Below are 21,439 nucleotides of genomic sequence, written 5' to 3' on the forward strand. Positions count from 1 at the left end.
TAAACTCAAATTTTCACCTTCCAAAATACAACTATTCATGTATTTTTAGGACTCAAAATTTTTTTTCCTACAACCTTGCAGACTCATAATTTGAGTCCGCAACTTTATTAAATTGTTTAAGAATGATTAACCCTTAAATTTTTTTTCTTGTTAATTTTTCTTGACATTATTTTTGTTTCAAAATTTGAGTTTCCACCCAATGGGTTGGAGATGGTCTTAGTGCCCTCCCAAAATCAAATTTAGTTTGAAGGTTGCTAATGTCTTATTTTTGGCAAAGTAAATAAATTTCATACACACAATACCTTATGTTAAGGTTTGAACTTAGTCCACAGTACCAGTGGTCTTAGGTTTCGAACTCGCATTTTACTAGTGTGTGTGAAAAACTTCATTTCTTTTAATTTATATTATTGCTTGTATTTAAAAAAAAAATTAATTTAACATATGTATCTACACGTATGAAGTAAATTTGTTGTTATTATAGTTTGTGTTGGCTACTAGAGAAATTGAAAATTGGCATATTAGTTTTGGAAGATTAATTATGAATTTATGACCTGTTAAATTGATGCAATGTTATGATTATGATTGCATTTGTAATTGGCAAATGTTCCCATCTATTCTTGAATCGCATTTGGTTGCAAACGTGTTACGTGTACATCTTATGTCTTACCAAATCACACTATTTAAATCCTAATGCCAATTGTTTATAATCGTGGCCTCGATCAAATAGACAGTTCCACAAGCAACGACCTTACTTATTTGTTTAAACCAAGACAAAGACAGCTAAATCAACAATACCTGCACAATGTTTGAGATGTGGACGTGAGGGTGAGTAGTAATGTGGGGACTAATACTTTTGTCATTTCATTTGTCAAATAATGCAACCTAATATGGTAGTTTTAGTTTGGGCTCAAAAAAATGCGTGATTTCAGGCAGACATACATACATGCATGATTTTCTTTACCAACAACAACTCAGGATTTTCACTTTTTATATGCATTTAATATTTTTTGTTGAACCACTTTTATGTTTTTGGTTGGGAAAGGTTTATTCATTGAAGACAAAAGCCAGGAGCCAGCAGGACCGCAGAACTTTTTTTCTTTTTTTTTGTCATAAGACCGCAGAACCTCTAAACATGTAAATAACAGAGAAGCAAGACAAGACAGTGATGTATCAGACCCAAAAAAAAAAAGACAGTGATGTCTAAATAGGGAAGCTTTCCATTAATTAAGAATTTTAGATTGTGAAATTTGGTTAATGATTACCAGAAAACAAAGAAAAATTCTATATATGATATTGCAGACATAACATTTCCATATAGCACGTATTTTTTACGCGAATTTCCCATTTGACCAAATTAGCTGTACAAAAAGCAAAGCAAGAACACGCTTGCTCCAAAAATCATATCTTTATTATGCCATTGAGAGCTTCACTGTTGATCTGCAAATCCATTTTGCTCAGGGAGGAAGAAGATGAAGTTTGGAAAAGAGTTTGTGCCCCAAATGGTGCCAGAATGGCAAGAGGCTTACATGGACTACAACTCTCTCAAGCTTCTCTTGAAAGACATCTTGTGTTTTAGGCAGTGCAACAAAGTAACAACACCAATGGCATCAACTCCTGAAGGGTCATCGTTGAAGAGAAGGGTGTCTCTCTACAGAGCTTTTAGTGGGCTAACAAGCCGGCATCGAGGCTCTCCGAAGAAGAAAGAGGACGAAGAGATTCTTGTTAGTGAAGAAGGGGCAGAAGGGCAGTGGCAGACAATGTTTTTGATGTCCTCTGATGAAGGAGGAGACATTGAGGTTGTGTTTTTTAAGAGGCTTGATGAGGAGTTTAATAAAGTCATCAACTTTTACAAGAAGAAAGTTGGGGAAGTGGTGGATGAGGCAGAGGAGTTGAGCAGACAGATGGATGCTTTAATTGCTCTTAGGCTGAAGGTAGAGAATCCACTGGTGGAACTGGGAGGAACTGATGTGATAGACAGAGGAAGCAATGGGGTTTCCTCGCAATCAACTGTTCATCCGACTAGTGGCAGAAGGCCAGGTATCAAGCAAAAAATGTGAAATTTGTTGACTATTTTGTTTGTTTTCTCAGTGGAGTTCATGATTGGAACTTTTTATTATTTAAATTTCATCTATTTATATTCTCATGGATATTTCAAATATTGGTTCTGAATGTGAAGGAGGGCCTCAGATGGATGTGATTCCAGAAGTTGAGATGAGCAATGAAGGAGAAATGGAAGATGAAGAGAGAGGAAGCAAAGAATCAAAAACCAGTGACCAGAATATTAAGGGATTTAAACCACCTTCACTAGAGATCCTGGATCATGTAAAGATCAATGTGACACCTGAAACTCCGGTGTCAACAGTGAAAGGCATCCTCAAGAGTTCAAAACCAGACTTATCATTCAGCAAGAAAGAGTTGAGGAAAGCAGAAGAGCAAATGACAGAGGCTTTTAATGAGTTCTACCAAAAGCTTCGGCTTATAAAAAGTTACTGGTAACATGGCTGGCCTGACTACATTGCTAGAGCAAAAAGAAGTGTTTTCTTTCTTTTCCTTTTTACAGTGTGAATGTATTACTGATTATATTGCTAATGGATGTCACAGTTTCCTGAATCAATTGGCTTTTTCAAAGATCATGAAGAAATATGACAAGGTCCAATCACTTTGTTTCCAACTCATCAATTTGAACTTCAAGGTATTTGCTTTAGTCATACTAACTGTGTTAGTGCAGATCTCTTCAAGGAAAGCATCAAAGGCTTACTTGAATATGGTGGATAATTCTTATCTCGGAAGCTGTGATGAAGTAAGTTATATAGTTCATGAACTTATGGCCTACCATGAATCCAAATTCCAATCGATTCCTTGCCAAAAACTTTGCCTTATGATCCATCTTTTGCCTTCACAGGTTACTAGGATCATGGAAAGGGTGGAGGCTACGTTCATAAAGCACTTTACAAATGGAAATCGCAGAGAAGGAATGAAGACATTAAGACCAAGAGCCAGAAGGGAAAAGCATAGAAGTACATTTTTTTTGGGTAAGACTTGTGCTATCAGAAGCAAATATTATTTGTACTATTGAGATAATTAGTAAGTGGCATACATTGAAAAAAAAAACTTTCTAAGTTTCCATATTATGGAAGACCTTAAACGAGATATCAATGAATCATTTTACTGTTCCGTACCTGCAGGGTTGTTCTCTGGGGTCTCAATTGCACTTGTAGTAGCCATTATTGTGCTTATACATGCAAGAAATATCCTTAGGAGTGAAGGGCGTGGTCAGTACATGGAAAACATATTTCCTCTATACAGGTGAGTGCTTAATAATTATCTCATATCTATTTTTGTGGAGAAATTTAAACCTGAGTGGAAATTCGTTTCAAGATGTTCATTCATTTGCCCACTTAGTTTATGTGTTCAACTCATTCAGATTAACTTTAATCTATTGTTATGGCGATGCAGTAGCATCATGGAGTTTATTTCTTACATAAAATTTTGATGCACCTTTATGCAGCTTGTTTGGATTCATTGTCCTACATATGCTCATGTTCTCAGCAAACATATACTATTGGAGGCGATACCGAGTAAATTATCCATTTATTTTTGGCTTCCAGCGAGGGGCAGAGCTGGGTTACAGGCAGTTTTTCCTTCTCAGTTCAGGTCTTGCAATTCTCGCCTTGGCTGGTGTCCTCTCAAATTTGGATATGGAGATGGACCCAAGTACAAAAAGCTTCCGAGCTTTGACTGAATTAGTCCCTTTGGGCCTAGTCACTGTAAGAATTTAGACAATAATTAAACATGATGTATGAACCATTATAGTTTTTAAGTGAATTAGATTTTTGAATAAGATTGATATTACATTTGCAGGTTGTGCTTCTTATAATGTTTTGTCCTTTCAACATAATATATCGTTCCAGTCGATTTTTCCTCCTCCAATGTATATTCCATTGCCTTTGTGCTCCACTTTATAAGGTATCTAAAGTAAAATTTTCTTCCCGTTGACATGCTATTCAAACATACTGAAGTGCAAGACATTGAAAATTTTGTCTGTTTTTGTGGTAGGTTTCCCTCCCAGATTTTTTCTTGGCAGATCAGCTTACTAGCCAGGTACTAACACTTTGTTTAACATATTGATACTTGTCTTGCTTAGGATCGAGTAATGTTGTACAGTTTCATATAGTATGAAACTTCCTAATTAATATTGATATATTGATATTCTGGGATAGATAGTCTGCTCAAAAAAATCTTTGCATTCAGGTTCAAGCCTTCAGGAGTTTGGAATTCTATGTTTGCTATTATGGTTGGGGGGACTTCAAAAAAAGATCACACAACTGCCTTGACAGCCGTGTATATAGATCTTTCTACTTCATTGTAGCAATTATTCCTTATTGGATCCGTTCCCTTCAGGTATTCTGCAGTTGAAACATTCTTTATGCAGCAATAACACAATCACAACCTATTTAGGCTTCTTAGTCCTTGTGCCATTGACATATCCCAGGCACATGGAAGTATGGTTTTAACTGCTCTCTATTGTTGTAGTGCCTTCGACGCTTGATAGAGGAGAAAGATGGAATGCAAGGGTTAAATGGGCTGAAATACTTTTCAACAATTCTTGCAGTAGCCATGAGAACAAGTTTTGATCTGAAAAAGGGGATGAAGTGGAAAATCCTTGCTATAACTAGTTCAGTTGTGGCAACAATTGTTAGTACATATTGGGATATAGTCATAGATTGGGGTCTTTTGCGCCGGAATTCTAGAAACCCTTGGCTTAGAGATAAACTCCTCATATCAAACAAAAGTGTTTATTTTATAGCCATGGTAAGATCATAAGATGAATTCTTCTCCCATCACTGCCTTCCATTTTTTCCTTCTCATTTGACAGTACTTTTGAATAATGTGAACTGCAGGTGTTGAATGTTATACTGAGACTCGCTTGGATGCAGTCAGTATTAGGAATTAAAGAAGTGCCTTTTGTCCACAGAACAGCCTTAGTTGCAATAGTTGCCTGTTTAGAAATTATTCGTCGTGGCATTTGGAATTTCTTTCGGTATGTTAAACTTCTCTTCAATGTTTTAGCTGCCTAATAGCTGCACATCTATGTCATATGTGTTTCTGCATTGTGTCCTAGGTGCTTGTGTGACTATGAAGAACAGAGTGATGTAAATTGTTAGATTGAATGTAGGTGACCTAACTTAGTTGACAGTTCAGAAATTATCTTAAAGAGCCAAGTTGGTAGGACAGTACTGGAGTGCCTATCTTCCCTCTAACTTAACAAGTAAGAAGTGAGAATAATTGGCACAAAAATCTGCCAAATTGAGAACAGGGAAGGAGAGAAATAACTAGGAACAGGTTAAGATAACAATGTTATATTACTATTAATGCAATCATGGTTTCAAATTATTGTTTCCAACTGATAAGGATTTGATGTTTTACTGAGCAGGTTGGAGAATGAGCACTTGAACAATGTGGGAAAGTATCGGGCATTCAAGTCTGTACCCCTACCTTTCAACTATGACTGTGATGAGAGCAAGAGCAGATAAACCTGTATTCCATGGACAAAAGATGGGAAAAGTGAAAGTTATAGCTTCCTTTTTCTTTTTCTTTTTTTGCAAAGTAAAAATTCGGCAATAGGTAGAGGAATGAGCAGGGTTACGAATGTCATGAGAATCAGAGCAAACTTGTTGCTATTCATGACATATTAGCGTTCATGTGCTAATTGTTCTCTTGATTTTTGTTTGAAAGAGAGAACAAAAGGAAAAAATTGAAGAGTCATACTCAAGAATCTTGATGCCAAAGTGTTGAATACGACTAGAAGTAGAATCTACAACTGGAAGTTATTGAAACTGAAGTGAAATTACCCTATGTTGCTGGTTGATGTTTGTTCTATCAAGTGTTAAAAAGTATTTTCTACTTTAACAAAAATGTATGAAGCAGAGTTTAGGCTCTTTAAACCACCTCCTTAGACAAATTTTGTAAAAATGCAACTCCAATCATGCTCCCTATCCACCTTCTAAAATAGGGAGTCCTCTAGGAGCTCCTAAATCTGAAGAGAGAGAAAGTACTCATAGTGGCTCCCTATAATTTAATGCTGTCTTATTTAATGAGTATTTCAAACCTTTATTTAATGTTAACTATTTTTTATTTTATTTTTTAATAGAGATGGACCAATCAAAAAAAAGTTATAACATTTATGACTCTCCAAATTAGGGAGTATGGTTGGAGTTGAAATTTTTATAGAGCTCCTAAAATAGCTTTCTTATATTTTTAGCTAAATTTTAGCTAAGAAATAGAGAGCATCATTGCGGATGCTCTGAGAACTTAAAGGTTGCTATCCTGGGACCCTGTGAATGGAGTGAGCTCCTAGTGATTCCTAGAATGGAGACCGCCAAGTGGTCCAATGCCTTTCTTTTGTCTTCCGAGAAGAGGTGCATCGATAAATCAAACTGTCCTCTTTTGAGAGCAACTCATCCCGATGGCTGAAAATTCTTAAAAAAGATTCTGAAATTAATTGAAAAGGACCCAAGTAGCAGTGACATACATATCTTGTTACATCCTCATTCTCCAACCAAAAGGCTTCATTGCCTTTGATTTCTGAGACAATTTGCCTCATTGGAGATTTCAAAAAATTATTGTCTACTCTGCTATGCTCCAATGGAGGCAATAATAAGTGGACCAAAAAGAAGACCATATTCAGCCTCTAATGAACTTGCAGAACAGATCAACTTGTTCATCCACCTTCTCAGGTTTCAACTGATTTATGTAATGAGCAGAAGAAGAAAGGGTTCTATTGAAAGAATTAGTTAATTTGAAACGCATAGGAGGAAATTGATTTGCAAATTCCTCATAAAGGAAAAGTTGCGAAGGAAATTTTAAAAGCCTTCAACATGAGCAACACAGTAACCTGTTTTTCTATAAACTATCGAGCAAGATAGTTATTATATTGAGACTTTACAATATAAACACACCCAATAATGAAATCCTCTAATAGGAAACGTTTCAAGCTAAAACTATGATAAGTTTCTCCTATGGCTAAGATGGTACTGAGTTTCCAATTCAGAGCCTGTTTTCCAATTATTACGAGTGAAAAGAAGAATGTATGACAGAAGCCAATAAGATGAACACTACTATGTAGACAGGTCATCCTCTTGATCAGTCTCCTCTTCGCTGTGCAAGCTTGCTGCAGAATTTGAAGTAGAGTTCTCAGCTGTAACAGCACCAGTGCCCTCATCATCCTGGCTTCTATAGTGATTTGAAAGCGACCATGGATTGGAAGTGGAGCTTGCCTTCCGAAGGCCTCGAATGGCCCTCATTGCAGCAAGGGTTCCACGGTAAATATCCATGTTTGCCTCCTGGTTTGAAGGTGTCTCAGATGCAATATTTGCCGAATTATTGAATTCGGGGTTTGAATGACCTCTGTCTGGGGAAGTTTCATCTGGTGTGGGTGGGGTAGTTTCATCTGGTGGGGGTGGGGTAGCTTCAATGACTTCTGCTTCCAACGGGAAGAGGAGCTCCAGATTTGCCTCGCATTCACGGACTAGTCTTGTGAGAGGTTCTGTTATAAAGAAAGGCTGGCGAAGGGCAAGTTGTGTGAAAGGTAGACGCAACAATCCTCCGGTTCTTTTATCATACTTCTTTAGAATTTTGACGATCCCTATAGAAGCCACAAGACGGAACTGATTTTAGAAATAGACAACGAAGAAATAGAATGAAGAAATTCAGTGATGTTAACAGTTGTACCTGTACAATACAGGGAGCTATAAGTTTTTAGAAGAACCATCTCCCCACGAATGGTGAGACAGCCCTTACCAGCACAAGTTAAATACAGAAAAGAAAAAAAGTAGCTGCTGTACCTGCAAAATTCAACGAGCTATAATTTGTGAGAAGCACCATCTCCCCATGAATGGTGACGAAGTCCTTACGAATGTCCATCATTTCTTCACTGAATGAACTCTCTGATGTAAAAGCTCCACCCCTGCTGCTCTTTTCCTTAACTTGCTCGATTCTTCCTTTCAGCTCCTGTCATTATTGCAGTTTGTAGATGAAAACACACAAATGATAGTTGGTAATTGGTCCCTCGGTGTTCAAAATATGAAATTGCAACATGAAAACTATGCACATCACTCTACATTGACCCGTACATGGCTCTCATCTTGAAGATTTTCCCACCAGACACTTAAGAAGAATACATCAATAGGATTCAACCTAATACATGCAGAGAACCATGAAAAAACAACATCAAAGGAAAATGCATAGCTTCTCAAAATATTCTACAACTCTTTCCTGCTCTGTTACCATGAATCTATCTCAACAAATCGTTCCAGCCACAATCCTTTCAGGGGCAGATTGTTTCCTGCTGATCAGTTATCCTAAAAGAGTTCTAATTTGGATCGCCATGCTCCTAATAGTACAGCATCTATCTATAAATCACTTAACAAAAAGAAAAGATCAAAACTTTTTTTGTTGTTGGTAAATCCATCAACTACCCATGAAAATTAAACTCCATGTACATGTCTATGCACATGCAAATTCAAGAAAACAAGGAAAAAGAGTCAATCACAAGAACCTGGAAACGAATGACGAAATCTTCCTCCTTATCAACGTAGAAATCGTTCAACTTCTCAAGCTCCTCGTTGAGAATCCCAACGAACCAATTCTGGAGTCCAGCAAAAGGACGGAAGCCGCGGCCACCATCACCAGCGGCCGCAGCGTCGGCATCTGATGGCTGTTGCCGAAAGTTGAGATGGGAAGGGAGAGAATCGACGGCAGCGATGGCGGTGGCGGCGGGTAAGCGCTTGAGGAGCTTCTTCAGAAGCTTGTAACAGAGGAACTTGTCTCTCCACTCTGGGAGGGTCTCCTCCAAGTGGGTCCTGAACTCTTTCCCAAACTTCATGGCTTCAAGGAAGAGTGGTGCTTAGAGCTTCTGTATCTGTTCGATTGATTAGCTTAGCTCTCAGTCCTCTGCATAATGATGTTTTATTTTCGATTTGATATAAAAAGAGAATCCAATAAGGAAGTGTGAGGAGGAATTTGTAAGTGGGAAAGGTCAATTGTCCTCTCATGTGCATTCTTGTTGGTGTGGATTTTGGCTTTTTCTCTTTTCTTGATAACTATGGGCTTCGGCATTTTCCTCCTCTCACTAAAATCGACAGGTAGAATGTACCCGAGTTTTAGATTTTTCTTCTTGATTTTTATGTTGCTCATGTTGTTTCTAACTGTAATATTTCTTTCTTTGGTATAAAAATCCAATCAACACCTTGTTGGTTTTCCAATGACATATTCGGCAAATCCTCGCGCATATTCACAGCATTCAGGCATATTCATAGCATTCAGAATCTGAAGATGCGACTTGCATAGAAAAGGTGTCTGCACTCAATTGATAAATCCGTCCCATGACGACTTTGAACCAAATGCAAAAGTGGAATATGTTCACGTTTAGAATAGTTTAGATTATCGCTAATATTAAAAATAAACAAACAAAACAAAATTTAGGACCGTCCGAGAATAACATGGCTTTGTGATTTTATTACTATCCAAAGACCTTGGGAGAGCTTTATCCGCAAACAGGTCCCGGCTCGGAATGGTTGCACACGTTGCCACCATTTCTTTTTTTCATAAAAAAAAAAAATAAGACCTGATGATCAATCAACCATGGTTCATATTATATTCGTTGCCAAACATTTCTGCCATTCTAAATTCTCATTCAACTCAAATCATTCCAACAACAAAAACAACGCCAGCATCGTCAATATTGGAATGATGAGGAATTGGGAAGAGCAGTGGGAAAATAAAATTTTACAGAGTTTTGGCCCAAAACAGGATACTTATACTAATGCTTCATTTTATAGTAATTGACAAACCAAGTATTCGCACTCCTTCAAATGATTTGGTTAGCTATGAGCTGACTTACATCATTGTGGCCACAGATATATTTTATTGTATAACTTAAAAACTCTCCACTTTCAGGAAAAAAACTTAGTTGCAACGGGATAGTACTATTTTGCTATTTACGACCAATAATGTTATGTTACGTGAAAGTGTTATCACACGTGTTATAACGTTATTGGCAGGAAATAGCAAAATAGTCAGTGATATTCTCATTTTCTCCACTTTCAGGTGTCCCATTGACATGAACATCTCACTGCTTCAATTCTTGTCCCAGTTTTAGCTAGATTGCATGTTTATAGATGACATCCTAGTCCAACTTATCAGTTATCCTTAAAGACTTGTTCTAACTTGGATCGCCATGGTGCTAATAGAACAGCATCTTCCTATAAATCACTTGACAAAAATAAAGATTGAAATTTTCTTGGTAACATCATAACATGCAAGCCAAATCCATCAACTGGAAAATAAAGAAAATAGAAAATGAGAGTATCCATTGAGAATAAACTGCTCAAAATTGTATCATCATCAAGCTTGGTTCACCCAAATGGGTTGTTACAGCATATGTGAATGTAAAGAAAAGGCCAGGTGTCCACATGGAATCGCGCATGAGCTTCACAAACTTGTTCTATCTACAACCCTGCGCTTACAAGTTACACCAACAACGGTGTGTACAAAAATGGACCTTATTGAGCTGAGCAACTAATGGACTAATGCGTAAGTGTTGGGCTGGAAGTTGGCATCCTAACAGCTACAGCCCGCAGTGTCGGCATCTGACGGCTGTTGCTGAGAGTTGAAATTATGAGGGAGAGAATCGGCGGCAGCTGCGGTGGTGGTGGGGGGTAAGTGATTGACGAGCTCTTTCAAACGCTTGTAAGAGACGAACTTGTCTCTCCAGTCAGGGAGGGTCCTGATCCTGAACTCTTTCCCAAATTTCATGGCTTCGAGGAAGTGTGGTGCTTAGTGCTTCTGTTTGATTTACAGAATATGTTGATTTTCTGGTGTAATTATATATGGAAGCTGCAAATCCCCAATGTAATCATTCTTTGTTAGTTTAAAATCCAATCAATAATTGGGTTGGCTTTGGAAAATCCTAAGGCATCTTCACAGCATCCAATTGATAAATCCGTTACCAGGTCAACGTTGAACCAAGGTGAAAAAAATGGAATATGCTCAAATCTCTGACTGGTGAAAATTTGGGAGCTTTAGGCCATCTCCAACCCAAGAGGCTAAACCCAAAACCTCTTCCAACTCAAGAAAATGAAGAGGTCAAATTTTGGGAAAATCCAAATTTGGACCCAAATATCAATCCAAGTATTGCCTGGACTCAAAACTATTCGGTGGAGCCCACTGCATCTGAAACAACCCCCATATGCAAAGCATCTGACGTGGGCCCCAACTCCTGTTGTGCTGCTGCTTTTTTTTGGCTTGTCACACCACATGTCAAGCTGCTGTGAAGTTGCCGTTAGAATCCAACGGCGAATTCCTTTTCTTTTTTTCTTTCTTTTTGTATAATGTAACTTAAATCAATGATTTAGATTAAATCTAAGCTATTTTAACGATTAAAAAAAAAGATCCAACAGCTGAAATTTAAATCCAACAGTCAAAATAATATTTTAAATTAATCTAAATCAGATCCAACCCCAAAACTCACTTCAAACTCTATAAATACTCAACCATTTCTCAATTAATCTAACCAAAAATATTTTTTCTATTTCTCAATTTATTTTTCCTTTGTCAATTTCATCAATCTCCTTTCATTCTCATACTTTTGATATCATTTCAAGCACATCATCTTCTTTTTTCTCATACTTTTCATATCATTTCAAGCTTTCAATGGATAACCGTAGAAATGCCATCTTTTCCTTTATGTTTGATGATGATTCAGATAATGAGAAACATCATCAGAGAGTGATACAAGCCATTGTCCACCATACTTCACTGGAGAGTTAAGCCACCAAACATGGTGAGTCGGTAGTCTATCGTGAGTACAAGAACCGTGAGAGGGAGGGCCAGAGCAAGAGCAAGACAATATGAGCTGAAGCCAAGCATTACATACGAGTACCACAAAGATAGGCAGACTCTTTCTGATTACATGATTCGTCATAATAGAGTTCGATCTCCACATGTGCATCAGAGTCTCCGACATGATTTGATCGATCACCTTTGGAGGAGCTTTGGAGATGGTGAATGAGGTCGACAATTGTATCAATCCTCTTTTTGTGTTTCAATTATCTTGTATGTTTTTTTTTTATGTTGTGTGTTTTCTTTTGGAATAAAATTATATTTGTGAAATTTCAATTTTTTTAAGTCAAATTGTTCAAAAACTTAAATTATGACATTATTTAAAAAGATTAAATGAAGAAAGTTTTTCATAAAAAAATATTCCATTTGGTTCATATCATATTCATTGCAAAACATTTCCGTCCTAAATTCTCATTAAACTCGAAGCATTCTAAAACACTAAAAAACAAAGCCAGCATCGTCTATATTGGAATGATGAGGAAATTGAAAGAGCAGTCGGAAAATAAAATTAGACAAAGTTTTGGGTCCGCCCATCCCAGAAACTGGACCAGAAAAGAGCAAATGGTGATCAAAACCAACTGAAGCAACAACACAACAATTGAGAAAGATAAACTAAACAGTAAACCGCATATTGGGTGGAGCTTGCTCTATATGGTCTCCAGGGCCTGCATTATGTCAGCCTTCAAATCTTCAAAGTCTTCGACTCCGAAGCTGAACCGGACCAAGTTATCCTTGATCCCGTATGTAATCCTCTCTGACTGGCTGAGATCCCTGTTTCAAAAGCATGAAAACACAGCATTCAGAAGAAATAAAGATAAAAATCATTCGGCTTTTTGCCATTGCTACATCTACTGCCCCAACTTAAACTAATCATTATCAATATCGATGTATAAGATTGCCATGGGGTTGCATCAACAAATAAACCCTTAAGAGAATTACTGTAAACATTAGCTTAAAGGATTTCCGTGCTACTTGGGTATGGGTACAAAATTAACTTTCCAGTAAAACCCTGAACTTGGCATCTTCGCACATCATCTAGAGTGAGGTTGGTATGCTGATATAACAAGATCACAAATCTACCCAGTTTCTCAGACTCCATGAAGAGACATTAATATTGTTACTTGGACAACTCAACCACATAGCATAAGAAATTTAACTTTTTAAGCCACCATATGATATAGAATCAAAGGGAATACCAGTAAGACATTATGGCTGGCTGATCCACAATGCTCTCACAACCACCAAAGGATGGGGCAATATATGGGATTCTCAGTGCATCCACGAATTTAATGGTTGTCATCAAGTCTCCATCAATCTGCATAATTGAAAAATATATAGTATTAACCCAATGACCATAATGAAAGCACACCAGAAATGGATTGCACCAACAATGTTCACCTCAAAACTGACAACACCACCAAAACCGGTCATCTGCCTCTTGGCAAGCTGATGTTCAGGATGACTCGGCAAGCCAGGATAATAGACATGCGCCACCTGCCAATGACATTTTTAATTACATCAGTTTTCAAATACAAAGCAGTTAATCCCAACAGAAACTTTTTGTACTATAACTTTTCCAACAACAATCACTCACTGATATTAGAAACGTTGGTTCTATTGAGTTTACCTCTCATTATTTAAAAATATTTCTAACACATATTACCTATTTACTGTTATGAAAAACTTACGAAATTTATACCTTAGGATGTGCCTCTAAAATTTTGGCCATCCTCGATGCTGTTGAATTCTGTTGCTGTACACGAAGATGCAATGTCTTCATGCCTCGAATGATCAGGTATGCAGCATTCTGTTAAGAGCACACACAAAAAATCTATTATTGTCACATATGCTCACAATTCATGTCACAGCCTTCAATCATCTAAGGGATAAGTGAGCAATCTTCAATCATCTAAGCAATCAGTGCGCAAGAAATCATTTGTCCAACTACCCTAACCAGTGTCTACAAAAATAGGTTGCAACCACAAACTACTAATCTAATCAACAGGCCCTGCATTTTTTATGGAGAATAACCAGTCACGAAAAACATATAAAACCCACAAGACTGCTTATTGAGCATGACTCACCGGGTTGAGAGCACCACCCAAAATATGATGCAAAGTACGAATTTCTGAAACCAGTTTCAAGGAACCGCTAATGCAACCGGCAAGAACCTGAAATAGGATATGTATACTTGCTTAATGCTTCATTTTATAGTAAGTGACAAACTAAGAATTCACACTCCTTCAAAAGATTTGGTTGGATATGAGCTGACTTACATCATTGTGGCCACCAATATATTTTGTTGCAGAATGCACAACAAGATCAGCCCCAAGGGCAAGGGCTTTCTGATTGAGAGGTGTGGCAAAAGTGCCATCTATACAGACCAAAGCCCCTTTTTTATGACAAAGTTCTGAAACCAACTTAATGTCAACACACCTGAGGAATGGATTAGTAGGAGACTCTGTGAAGAAAAGAGAAACCTACACCGAAGTAAGTTCCACAAACAGTCAGGATCACCAATGATTTGCTAAGTTATAGTGAACTTCAAAAAAGCAAGGTAAACACTTTTTCTACTGACTTTGTGCTCATTCAATGCAGACTCCAGGGCTTTCACATCAGCAGGGTCAATGATCGTGGCCTGCATATAGGATGATAGGTATTAAGTATAAGCACTAACAAAAGCAATACCAGGAATTTGAAAACACCAACATCATGTTACTCTAAATTGATGATAACAGTAAGCTTTACCGTGATCCCCATTTTGGGAAGAATGGTCTCGATAAATATCCTAGTCTTCCTATAGCAATCTGTGGTGGTCACGATATGCCCACCAGCTGGAACCAATGCCATCAACATTACTGTGCTAGCACACATTCCAGATGCCAATATCATTGTTGACTCCGCTCCCTCAAGCGCACTGTATTATCACAACAACATTCAATAGATAGATGCCAACCACAAACAGGTTTTAGATACAAACGAGAATGAAAGACATGCAAACCTGATCTTCTCCTCAACAACCACTGTCGTTGGATTTCCATAGCGCCCATATTCAAAACTTGTTGCACGTTTCTCCTGCAACAAGGTAAAGGATAATAAGCTAAAGCAACACAAAACATCAATCACCAAGAACCCAATATATAAAACACTTAACTTTGTTGTCTTATCTCTTTAAGTTTCAAACTTTTGCAGGTTCGAGTGTTGTGTGTGGTTTGGTGTCAAATTATAATATGCGCAAAGCATGATTTGCATACCTTGAAATCAATGAGGTCACCCGTTTTCTTAAAGAAGTAGGCAGAAGTATTAACCACTGGGGTTGTAATTGCATCAGTAACTATGCCGCGACCCAATCTTTCACCTTCAAAAAAAACAAAAAACAAAAACCCCAACGGTAACTCACAGGCTAATCTCCACATAATCAGAAACAAATGAGCTTCTTAAATGTAATATCAAGCCAAGCAGCCAAGAATAATTTTTAAAAACCTAAAAAACTACAAATAATTTTATAAAAATAATAATAACGAATACAAATTCTCGAAAATGCAATTTGACTAATTTACCAGCATGAATCGCAAGGCTTCCATCGGAGCTTAAGAACGAGGCCTCCTTCAAATCAGGCAAGGCCTCCAACTGTACATCATTTTCAAACACCGCCTCGTCACCACCGGCCGAAAGCTTGGCCGGATCGACTGGAATGGCGGCGGTGGCGGCGGCATCGACGGCAGTAGCCGACGGCGCCGCCGGAATGCCTGAGTTGGAGTTGTTGTTCGACCACGAAGCGGCGACGATCTGTGCGACGCCGATGTTGCTGCAGTTCCTCCGGGCCTTTGTGCTGAGCTGGCGGACGAAGTTGGGAGGAAACCTAAGGATGAGAGAGGAGAGGCCGTGAAACGGCGCCGTGGCGTCGATGCGACCCGCGAGTCGTGGGCGGGGGCCGGGTTGGGAGGAGGTGAAAACCCTAGGAGGACACGTGCAGACGGCCATGAGTGACGGTGGATCGGGTGGCTCTCGGGTTTGGGAATTTCCTGGTGTCAAACGTCTCTCTTTCAATTGACGAGGTTAGCTTTTTCTGTTTGTGTCTTTGGAAGAAATGGAGGGTCAATTATTGACCCGTTTTAATACGCGCCTTTTCTTTCGTAATTTTTATGATTTTTAAGCAGAAAATTAACTAGCTTGGGTCCAGTTGGCTTAGTGGCCGACGTGGGATCTGACCAGCAACATATTTTTGGTCAGAAAATACCAAATTTACAGATCATATTTTACGCCGCATGCGATGCGATCATGAGAGTCACTTTAGATTTAGAACAACTCCCCAAATTTTTAAATCACGAATTTGATTACGATCAGATAGTGAATTAACAAAGTATTATTAGATCATTAGCAACATAGTTTCTGGTAATGAATTGAAATGGAAAAATGGGAATTCAAACTTGGATATCTTTTATAAGAAAATTAAACGTACCTAAATGTTGGGTACAAATTCTTGATGCATATAGAATTTGCCGTATCTTTATTTTGCATAAAATGGGTACTGTAATTTATTTCTTATGCATTTACTAATATATGGATATAAAATCATTTCACTTGTAACTTTTCATGCCTTTATTAAAAAAAATTAAAAAATATTATGTGAGTTTCATATTAAAATCTATAATATAATAATTGAAAAACAATGAACTATTAGTAAATAAAATAAAATAACATAGCATATCAATCGAGAGTCAATGTTGATCCAATTGCATGGCTTCGTCTTGACCTAGATATTTAATGATGATAGGTGATGACCGTGTATACTACTGTTATGTCTGCTCGCTTCAATTAAATTATTGAATGCATGTATGGTATGGGAAATGCAATTTAAATAATGTACTAAATTGGTAAATGTGGCCCACTTGGTACAGCTTAGTCGCTAGAACTTATGACAACGTTTGACAGGGGTTAGTCTTCAGCAACCTAACCGGCCGATTCGGCCTAACGAAGGCACACACGTGGTAGCCCCTCGGGCGATGTTCATTGAAACTACAACCCAATGTGCTTCATCATTTTTGTCAATAAATACGGCTCTTGCCCTATTGGTAATAGTAACTTGACATTATAATTCTTACTTTGTCTAATTACTTATCTTATTCTTAAGCTAACTTAAGCATCAAAGAGCCCGGTACCACACCGATACTTAAGGCCTTATCTTTGTTATGCTCCTCCTTTTAAATTTATTCGTATGACCCATGCGACGAAAGGCAGATCACTTCTAAGTTGGTTCCATTTTTGAACATCAACAATTAGTTACTCTTTTATATATATAGAAAATCCGAGTAAAGAATATGGGTACCAAATGGGACTAGAATCCGAAGAAGAAAAAATCAAGGAAAATGTAGTGGAGAGTAAGAATAATAGCCACACATAATAGAACCATGCCAAATTGTCAAATTGTGTGGGGGCTTAAGCTTGCACTATAATAAATGGCATGTTAAATGTTGCTTGGCCATATAGGGTCCCTCTTGGAGTTTTGTGCTTAATTGACAAGGAGAGCTTGAGACCTAATTTGAACTTACTCACAAAATAAAACAAAATCAACAAGTAAAAGTTGTGATGCCAAAATTAAAACAATGAACTTTTATATAATATAGTTGATTTAGAGTGAAGTATAAGCCTTGTATTAGCAAACAAAACCCTTGTATATTTCTTCGAAGATTGTTCATGTGCCAAAGAATTGAAAACATCTTGTAGCTAGCTACACTTGTATTCTATTCTACCAACCCACCAGAAAAGAAAAAGAAAATGGCATTGGCAATTTGGCAATTTGGCATGGGTGGGTTGGTAGACAATGGAATCTTATCTCGTACCCATTGGTCGGTTTGTCTTTTTTATCTTTTGTTTGGAGGTCTCATCTCATGCATATCAACAATAAATTATTAAGATGGTAGAAATGATGCTTCTTTATAAAACCACTAGTTTTTTTTGTTTTTCGTTTTAAATTATAACCACGACGGGAACGAAGAATAGAAAGCTCACTAAACGCCGCTGTCGTAGCTAAACCCGAATCACACAAATCGGCCTCACAACTCGTGCAATGAATAAATAAAAGCTCGCTGAGTTGAAAAGGATTTAACTCATTACATTTTTTGTTTACAGTTAATCTCATCATAATCGTTCTATCAACCATTTTACACTTTCAAAACTTATCCCTACTTACCAAGTACGCTTTCAATATCTAGCTGAGAATCGAAGTTGGGGCAGCACTCTCCAAGTTGACAACCCAACCAACCCGTTGCCCACCATTGTTTCCAAATGGATTGTGCATTACCTTTATGTCTACTAGTGTACCTACTGATAAAGTACAGGCCTCCAACAATCAAATTTGTTTTTTCCGTCGAGTGAAGTTACTGCAGTGGTTGTGGCCCTCTTCTTTCCTCATGCTTGGTACTCAGGATCGAAATCGTTTCTTTCCTTCCTATTATCGACCAATGACACCATATATGTCAAATGGGGGTTCATTTATTTACAACAATTATTTATCCCATAAATTTTATGGCTCGGACTAAAACTAACGAATTATTGCTATGATTTTAAATCTTCTTTATTTTGTGATAAGATACTTATTTATTCTCAATCTTTGTTTTGGACAATAGCTCATATACGTGCAAACGATTGTAATCTATTGATGTATGCAAATCCTAACCGTTAGATTCGCTCACATCAACGCTTCAATATATCAGCACAATGCACACACACGTAAATGATTGTTGGGAGCCTCTATAATGAGGGTAATAGTGATGGAGTTCAATCCAACAATCCAATAATTACTCTACACTTGATCGCATGGCTATTAACAACTCCCTCCCTATTCCCCCTAATTGTAGCCTCCCTCGTTATTAGCATAATCACTCTCGCTTTTGGAAGCCCAATGTGTAGCCCGTAATTATGCATTAAACCCACACACTTGGTGAGAGGCCCAAATCTGTAATGAATGAGTATGTCTATTACAGAAACATGAATGAGCCCACTATTGGCCCACGATATTTCCGCTACAACGAAAATTCATTCCTAACCATCCGATTCCGCCGCTTCTCTCGCCGACCGTTGGATAACGCGGTTTCTTTCCCAAAAACAAAAAGAAAAGAAAAAAAAGATTAGAAAGGGTTTTGTTTCTCATGCAATGCCCTAATTTCAGAAACCTGTATAAATAACCCAACGGTCTTCTTCCATCCTATGCTCTGTTGGCGGCTGAAATTAGGGTTGTGAACTGCTCCAAAATTCTAACTTTAAAGGTATTCTATCATCATCCTGTTACTTACAATATTTATTGAATTTACAGAGTAATTGTTTGATTCTGATTTGATTGTGGCCTCAAGTGAAATTTTTTGTACCCCTATTCAATCAGTGGGGTCAATGTCATTGAAATGAATACTTCTCTAGATTTAAAGAACAGTTTCAATTTATGGATCAGAAAATTGATTTCAGTTTTGTCTGGATGAAGAGGCCCTATTCAAAGGGATGACCTAATGTGGTTTCCCCTCTTCTGTGAACTAGTATTAGGTTTGATTGTTGCACTTTTACCCAGGCTCCATGACCATAGCATTATTGGTTGCCTTATATATGAATGTGCAAAAATAGATGTTGGGAACCGCTTTGCAGCCTAAATTTCTAGTGTTTTGCTGCCAGTATTACCCACACATGATTCAGTAGTTCTGGTCTGTAGATATCCATTGATATCAGTAGAAGAGAAAACTTACCAACTTGAGTTTTTCGTCATAGAGGCCCGATTCTGGAGCAATGGCTTAGATGTAGTTGCCATTAGCAATCTAAGTCAGTAGCTAGTAGTTTCTTGATTTTGTGATCTAGCATTAGGTTTGATAATGCTCTAGACCAAGGCCCCATGACCATCAAATTATTGGGTGCCTAGTCTCAAAGTGCAAAAATAGATGTTGGGATTCACTTTGCAGCTTAAGCTTCTAGTGCTTCTGTTGCCATAAACCCCCACACATGGGTAATTCTTATTTATGTATTCCGTTAATTTCACTGGAACTGAAAAATGATCCACTTGAGATTTTAAACATGAAGAAGCTCAATTCCAAAGGGGTAGCCTTGATGTAGTTGATGCTCGCAATCTAACTCAGTACTCAGTAGCTAGTACTTTGCAGTAGTTCCTCACTCAATCGTGCCAACTAGCATTAAGTTTGATTGTTGCTCTATTACCTAGGCTCCATGACCATCAAATTATTGGTTGCCTAATTTGAATGAGCAAAGATAGAAGTTGGGATCCGCTTTGCAGCTTAAACTTATAATGCTTCTGCTGCCAGTAATGCCCTCACATGCTTCAGTAATGTCTGTGTTTAGTAGGCTCTGCAATCACTTGAAGTGAGGAAATATTAGATAGATTCAAGAATAGTTCAAATGAAGCTGAAGAGAAAATCGCAGTGTCATCTATGATTGCTTTGTTGTTTAAAATGTGGAGCTTATATTGGAATGAAACTAATGAATCCTTTTGCCGTGAGAGTAGTACAAGTTAATTAATAAAGCTGATTTTTTAGAAAGTTGTGAGATTACTTCCGTCATTCCAAGAAACACTTGGTTCCTAAAAATTGTTGATGATCAAGTCTTACCTTTATATGTTTATGTTTTCTGTATAAGCTTGCAGGGTTCTGCAGTGCATGCATCTGAACTTATCCTCTGGTATTAGTGTCGGTTTGTCAAAGCAGGTTTCTTACAAATGCCCTGAGGAGCTGTTGCATTCTGGAAACCGAGCACCTCATTCTCATTGTGAAGAAATCAAATCAAAGAGAGCACTGGTTTTGTTCACAACTTTGGGATTTTTGGGGTCATTCACGGGAAATTGGTTGCGTGTAATTTTTTATTTTATTGTAATTATGCTCGTACTCAGCTGAGTTGTTTTGACTCTATTAGTGATGGATATGAAATGGAAGTGTTTTATTTTAAACTTGTCAATATTTTCTCATTTCTCAACGTTAGCAACTTAGAAGCTTCAAAAGTATTATGTGGAGTTAGAAACATGGCAATACCACTCTGAATTTTGTTGACCGCTTGTTGCTCTCTTCTTTCTTAGCTTTCAAGCAATACAATACTGGATGGAAAATTTGTTTCAATCTTGGTAACCCTTTGGGCTAGTATTATGAGAGTTGGGCTTTTTCGACAAAAGTTCATTTGGAAACTCCTGCTATTAATTAATTGGTTGAATAAGTCCTTTTGAAAATTTGTCAGAGCGCCATTGCCGCTGCCTTGCTGATAGGAGAACTCTATTAAAAAGTACAGAGGTCATGATGGACCCAGTTTCATTTACCAAACTTGAAAACCAGAACGTGATGATAGCCACAAATATGCTTGAGCTCAATGCTTTTATGAGTAGAACAATTATTGGGTTCACTCTATTCTTGTACATTTATTTTTGTCTGTAAACATAATGGCACTGTGGACCATTATCATTTATCAAAGTTCTCACTGAAGTTTCAGGGATCTTTGTGTTGTTTGTTGGCATGAAATGAAAATTAGAAAGTGATTTCCTTTCAATTTCATTTATTAA

General features: G+C 37.6%; 3 protein-coding genes and 1 long non-coding RNA gene across 6 annotated transcripts; 2 read left to right on the forward strand and 2 right to left on the reverse strand.

Annotated features, from left to right (window-relative positions):
• Positions 1–1,258: 1,258 nt before the first annotated feature.
• On the forward strand, positions 1,259–5,869 carry LOC110755591 (EXS (ERD1/XPR1/SYG1) family protein). Of its 2 annotated transcripts, XM_021956822.2 has the most exons (13): positions 1,267–2,037; positions 2,177–2,492; positions 2,602–2,650; positions 2,729–2,800; positions 2,903–3,032; positions 3,186–3,306; positions 3,509–3,767; positions 3,862–3,966; positions 4,057–4,101; positions 4,252–4,401; positions 4,534–4,812; positions 4,902–5,041; positions 5,435–5,869. In XM_021956822.2, the coding sequence occupies exons 1-13, from the start codon at positions 1,470–1,472 to the stop codon at positions 5,532–5,534; spliced, it is 2,334 nt and encodes a 777-aa protein (XP_021812514.2). In that variant the 5' UTR covers positions 1,267–1,469; the 3' UTR covers positions 5,535–5,869. The 2 variants fall into 2 exon arrangements, with proteins under 2 accessions (XP_021812513.2, XP_021812514.2); XM_021956821.2 differs by having other exon boundaries at positions 1,259–2,037; positions 2,729–3,032.
• A 1,010-nt stretch (positions 5,870–6,879) lies between these two features.
• On the reverse strand, positions 6,880–9,109 carry SPX4 (SPX domain-containing protein 4). The gene is made up of 3 exons (XM_021956762.2): positions 8,558–9,109; positions 7,845–8,010; positions 6,880–7,645 (listed from the first exon to the last, which is right to left on the reverse strand). Exons 1-3 carry the CDS (start codon positions 8,882–8,884, stop codon positions 7,119–7,121), a joined length of 1,020 nt encoding a protein of 339 aa, XP_021812454.1. The 5' UTR covers positions 8,885–9,109; the 3' UTR covers positions 6,880–7,118.
• A 3,231-nt stretch (positions 9,110–12,340) lies between these two features.
• MTO1 (Pyridoxal phosphate (PLP)-dependent transferases superfamily protein) lies at positions 12,341–16,015 on the reverse strand. The gene is made up of 11 exons (XM_021956782.2): positions 15,462–16,015; positions 15,156–15,259; positions 14,903–14,976; positions 14,650–14,818; positions 14,480–14,539; positions 14,178–14,381; positions 13,986–14,072; positions 13,601–13,708; positions 13,300–13,395; positions 13,098–13,216; positions 12,341–12,672 (listed from the first exon to the last, which is right to left on the reverse strand). Exons 1-11 carry the CDS (start codon positions 15,883–15,885, stop codon positions 12,549–12,551), a joined length of 1,569 nt encoding a protein of 522 aa, XP_021812474.1. The 5' UTR covers positions 15,886–16,015; the 3' UTR covers positions 12,341–12,548.
• A 3,015-nt stretch (positions 16,016–19,030) lies between these two features.
• On the forward strand, positions 19,031–20,839 carry LOC110755580 (uncharacterized). Of its 2 annotated transcripts, none has more exons than XR_002526506.2 (2): positions 19,031–19,169; positions 20,533–20,839. It is a non-coding gene; the product is annotated as an uncharacterized LOC110755580 (long non-coding RNA). The 2 variants fall into 2 exon arrangements; XR_002526505.2 differs by having other exon boundaries at positions 20,540–20,839.
• The last annotated feature ends 600 nt before the right edge of the window (positions 20,840–21,439 follow it).

The sequence above is a fragment of the Prunus avium genome, chromosome 3, assembly GCF_965620075.1.
Source record: "Prunus avium chromosome 3, drPruAviu1.hap1.1, whole genome shotgun sequence".
Taxonomy (NCBI): Eukaryota; Viridiplantae; Streptophyta; class Magnoliopsida; order Rosales; family Rosaceae; genus Prunus; species Prunus avium.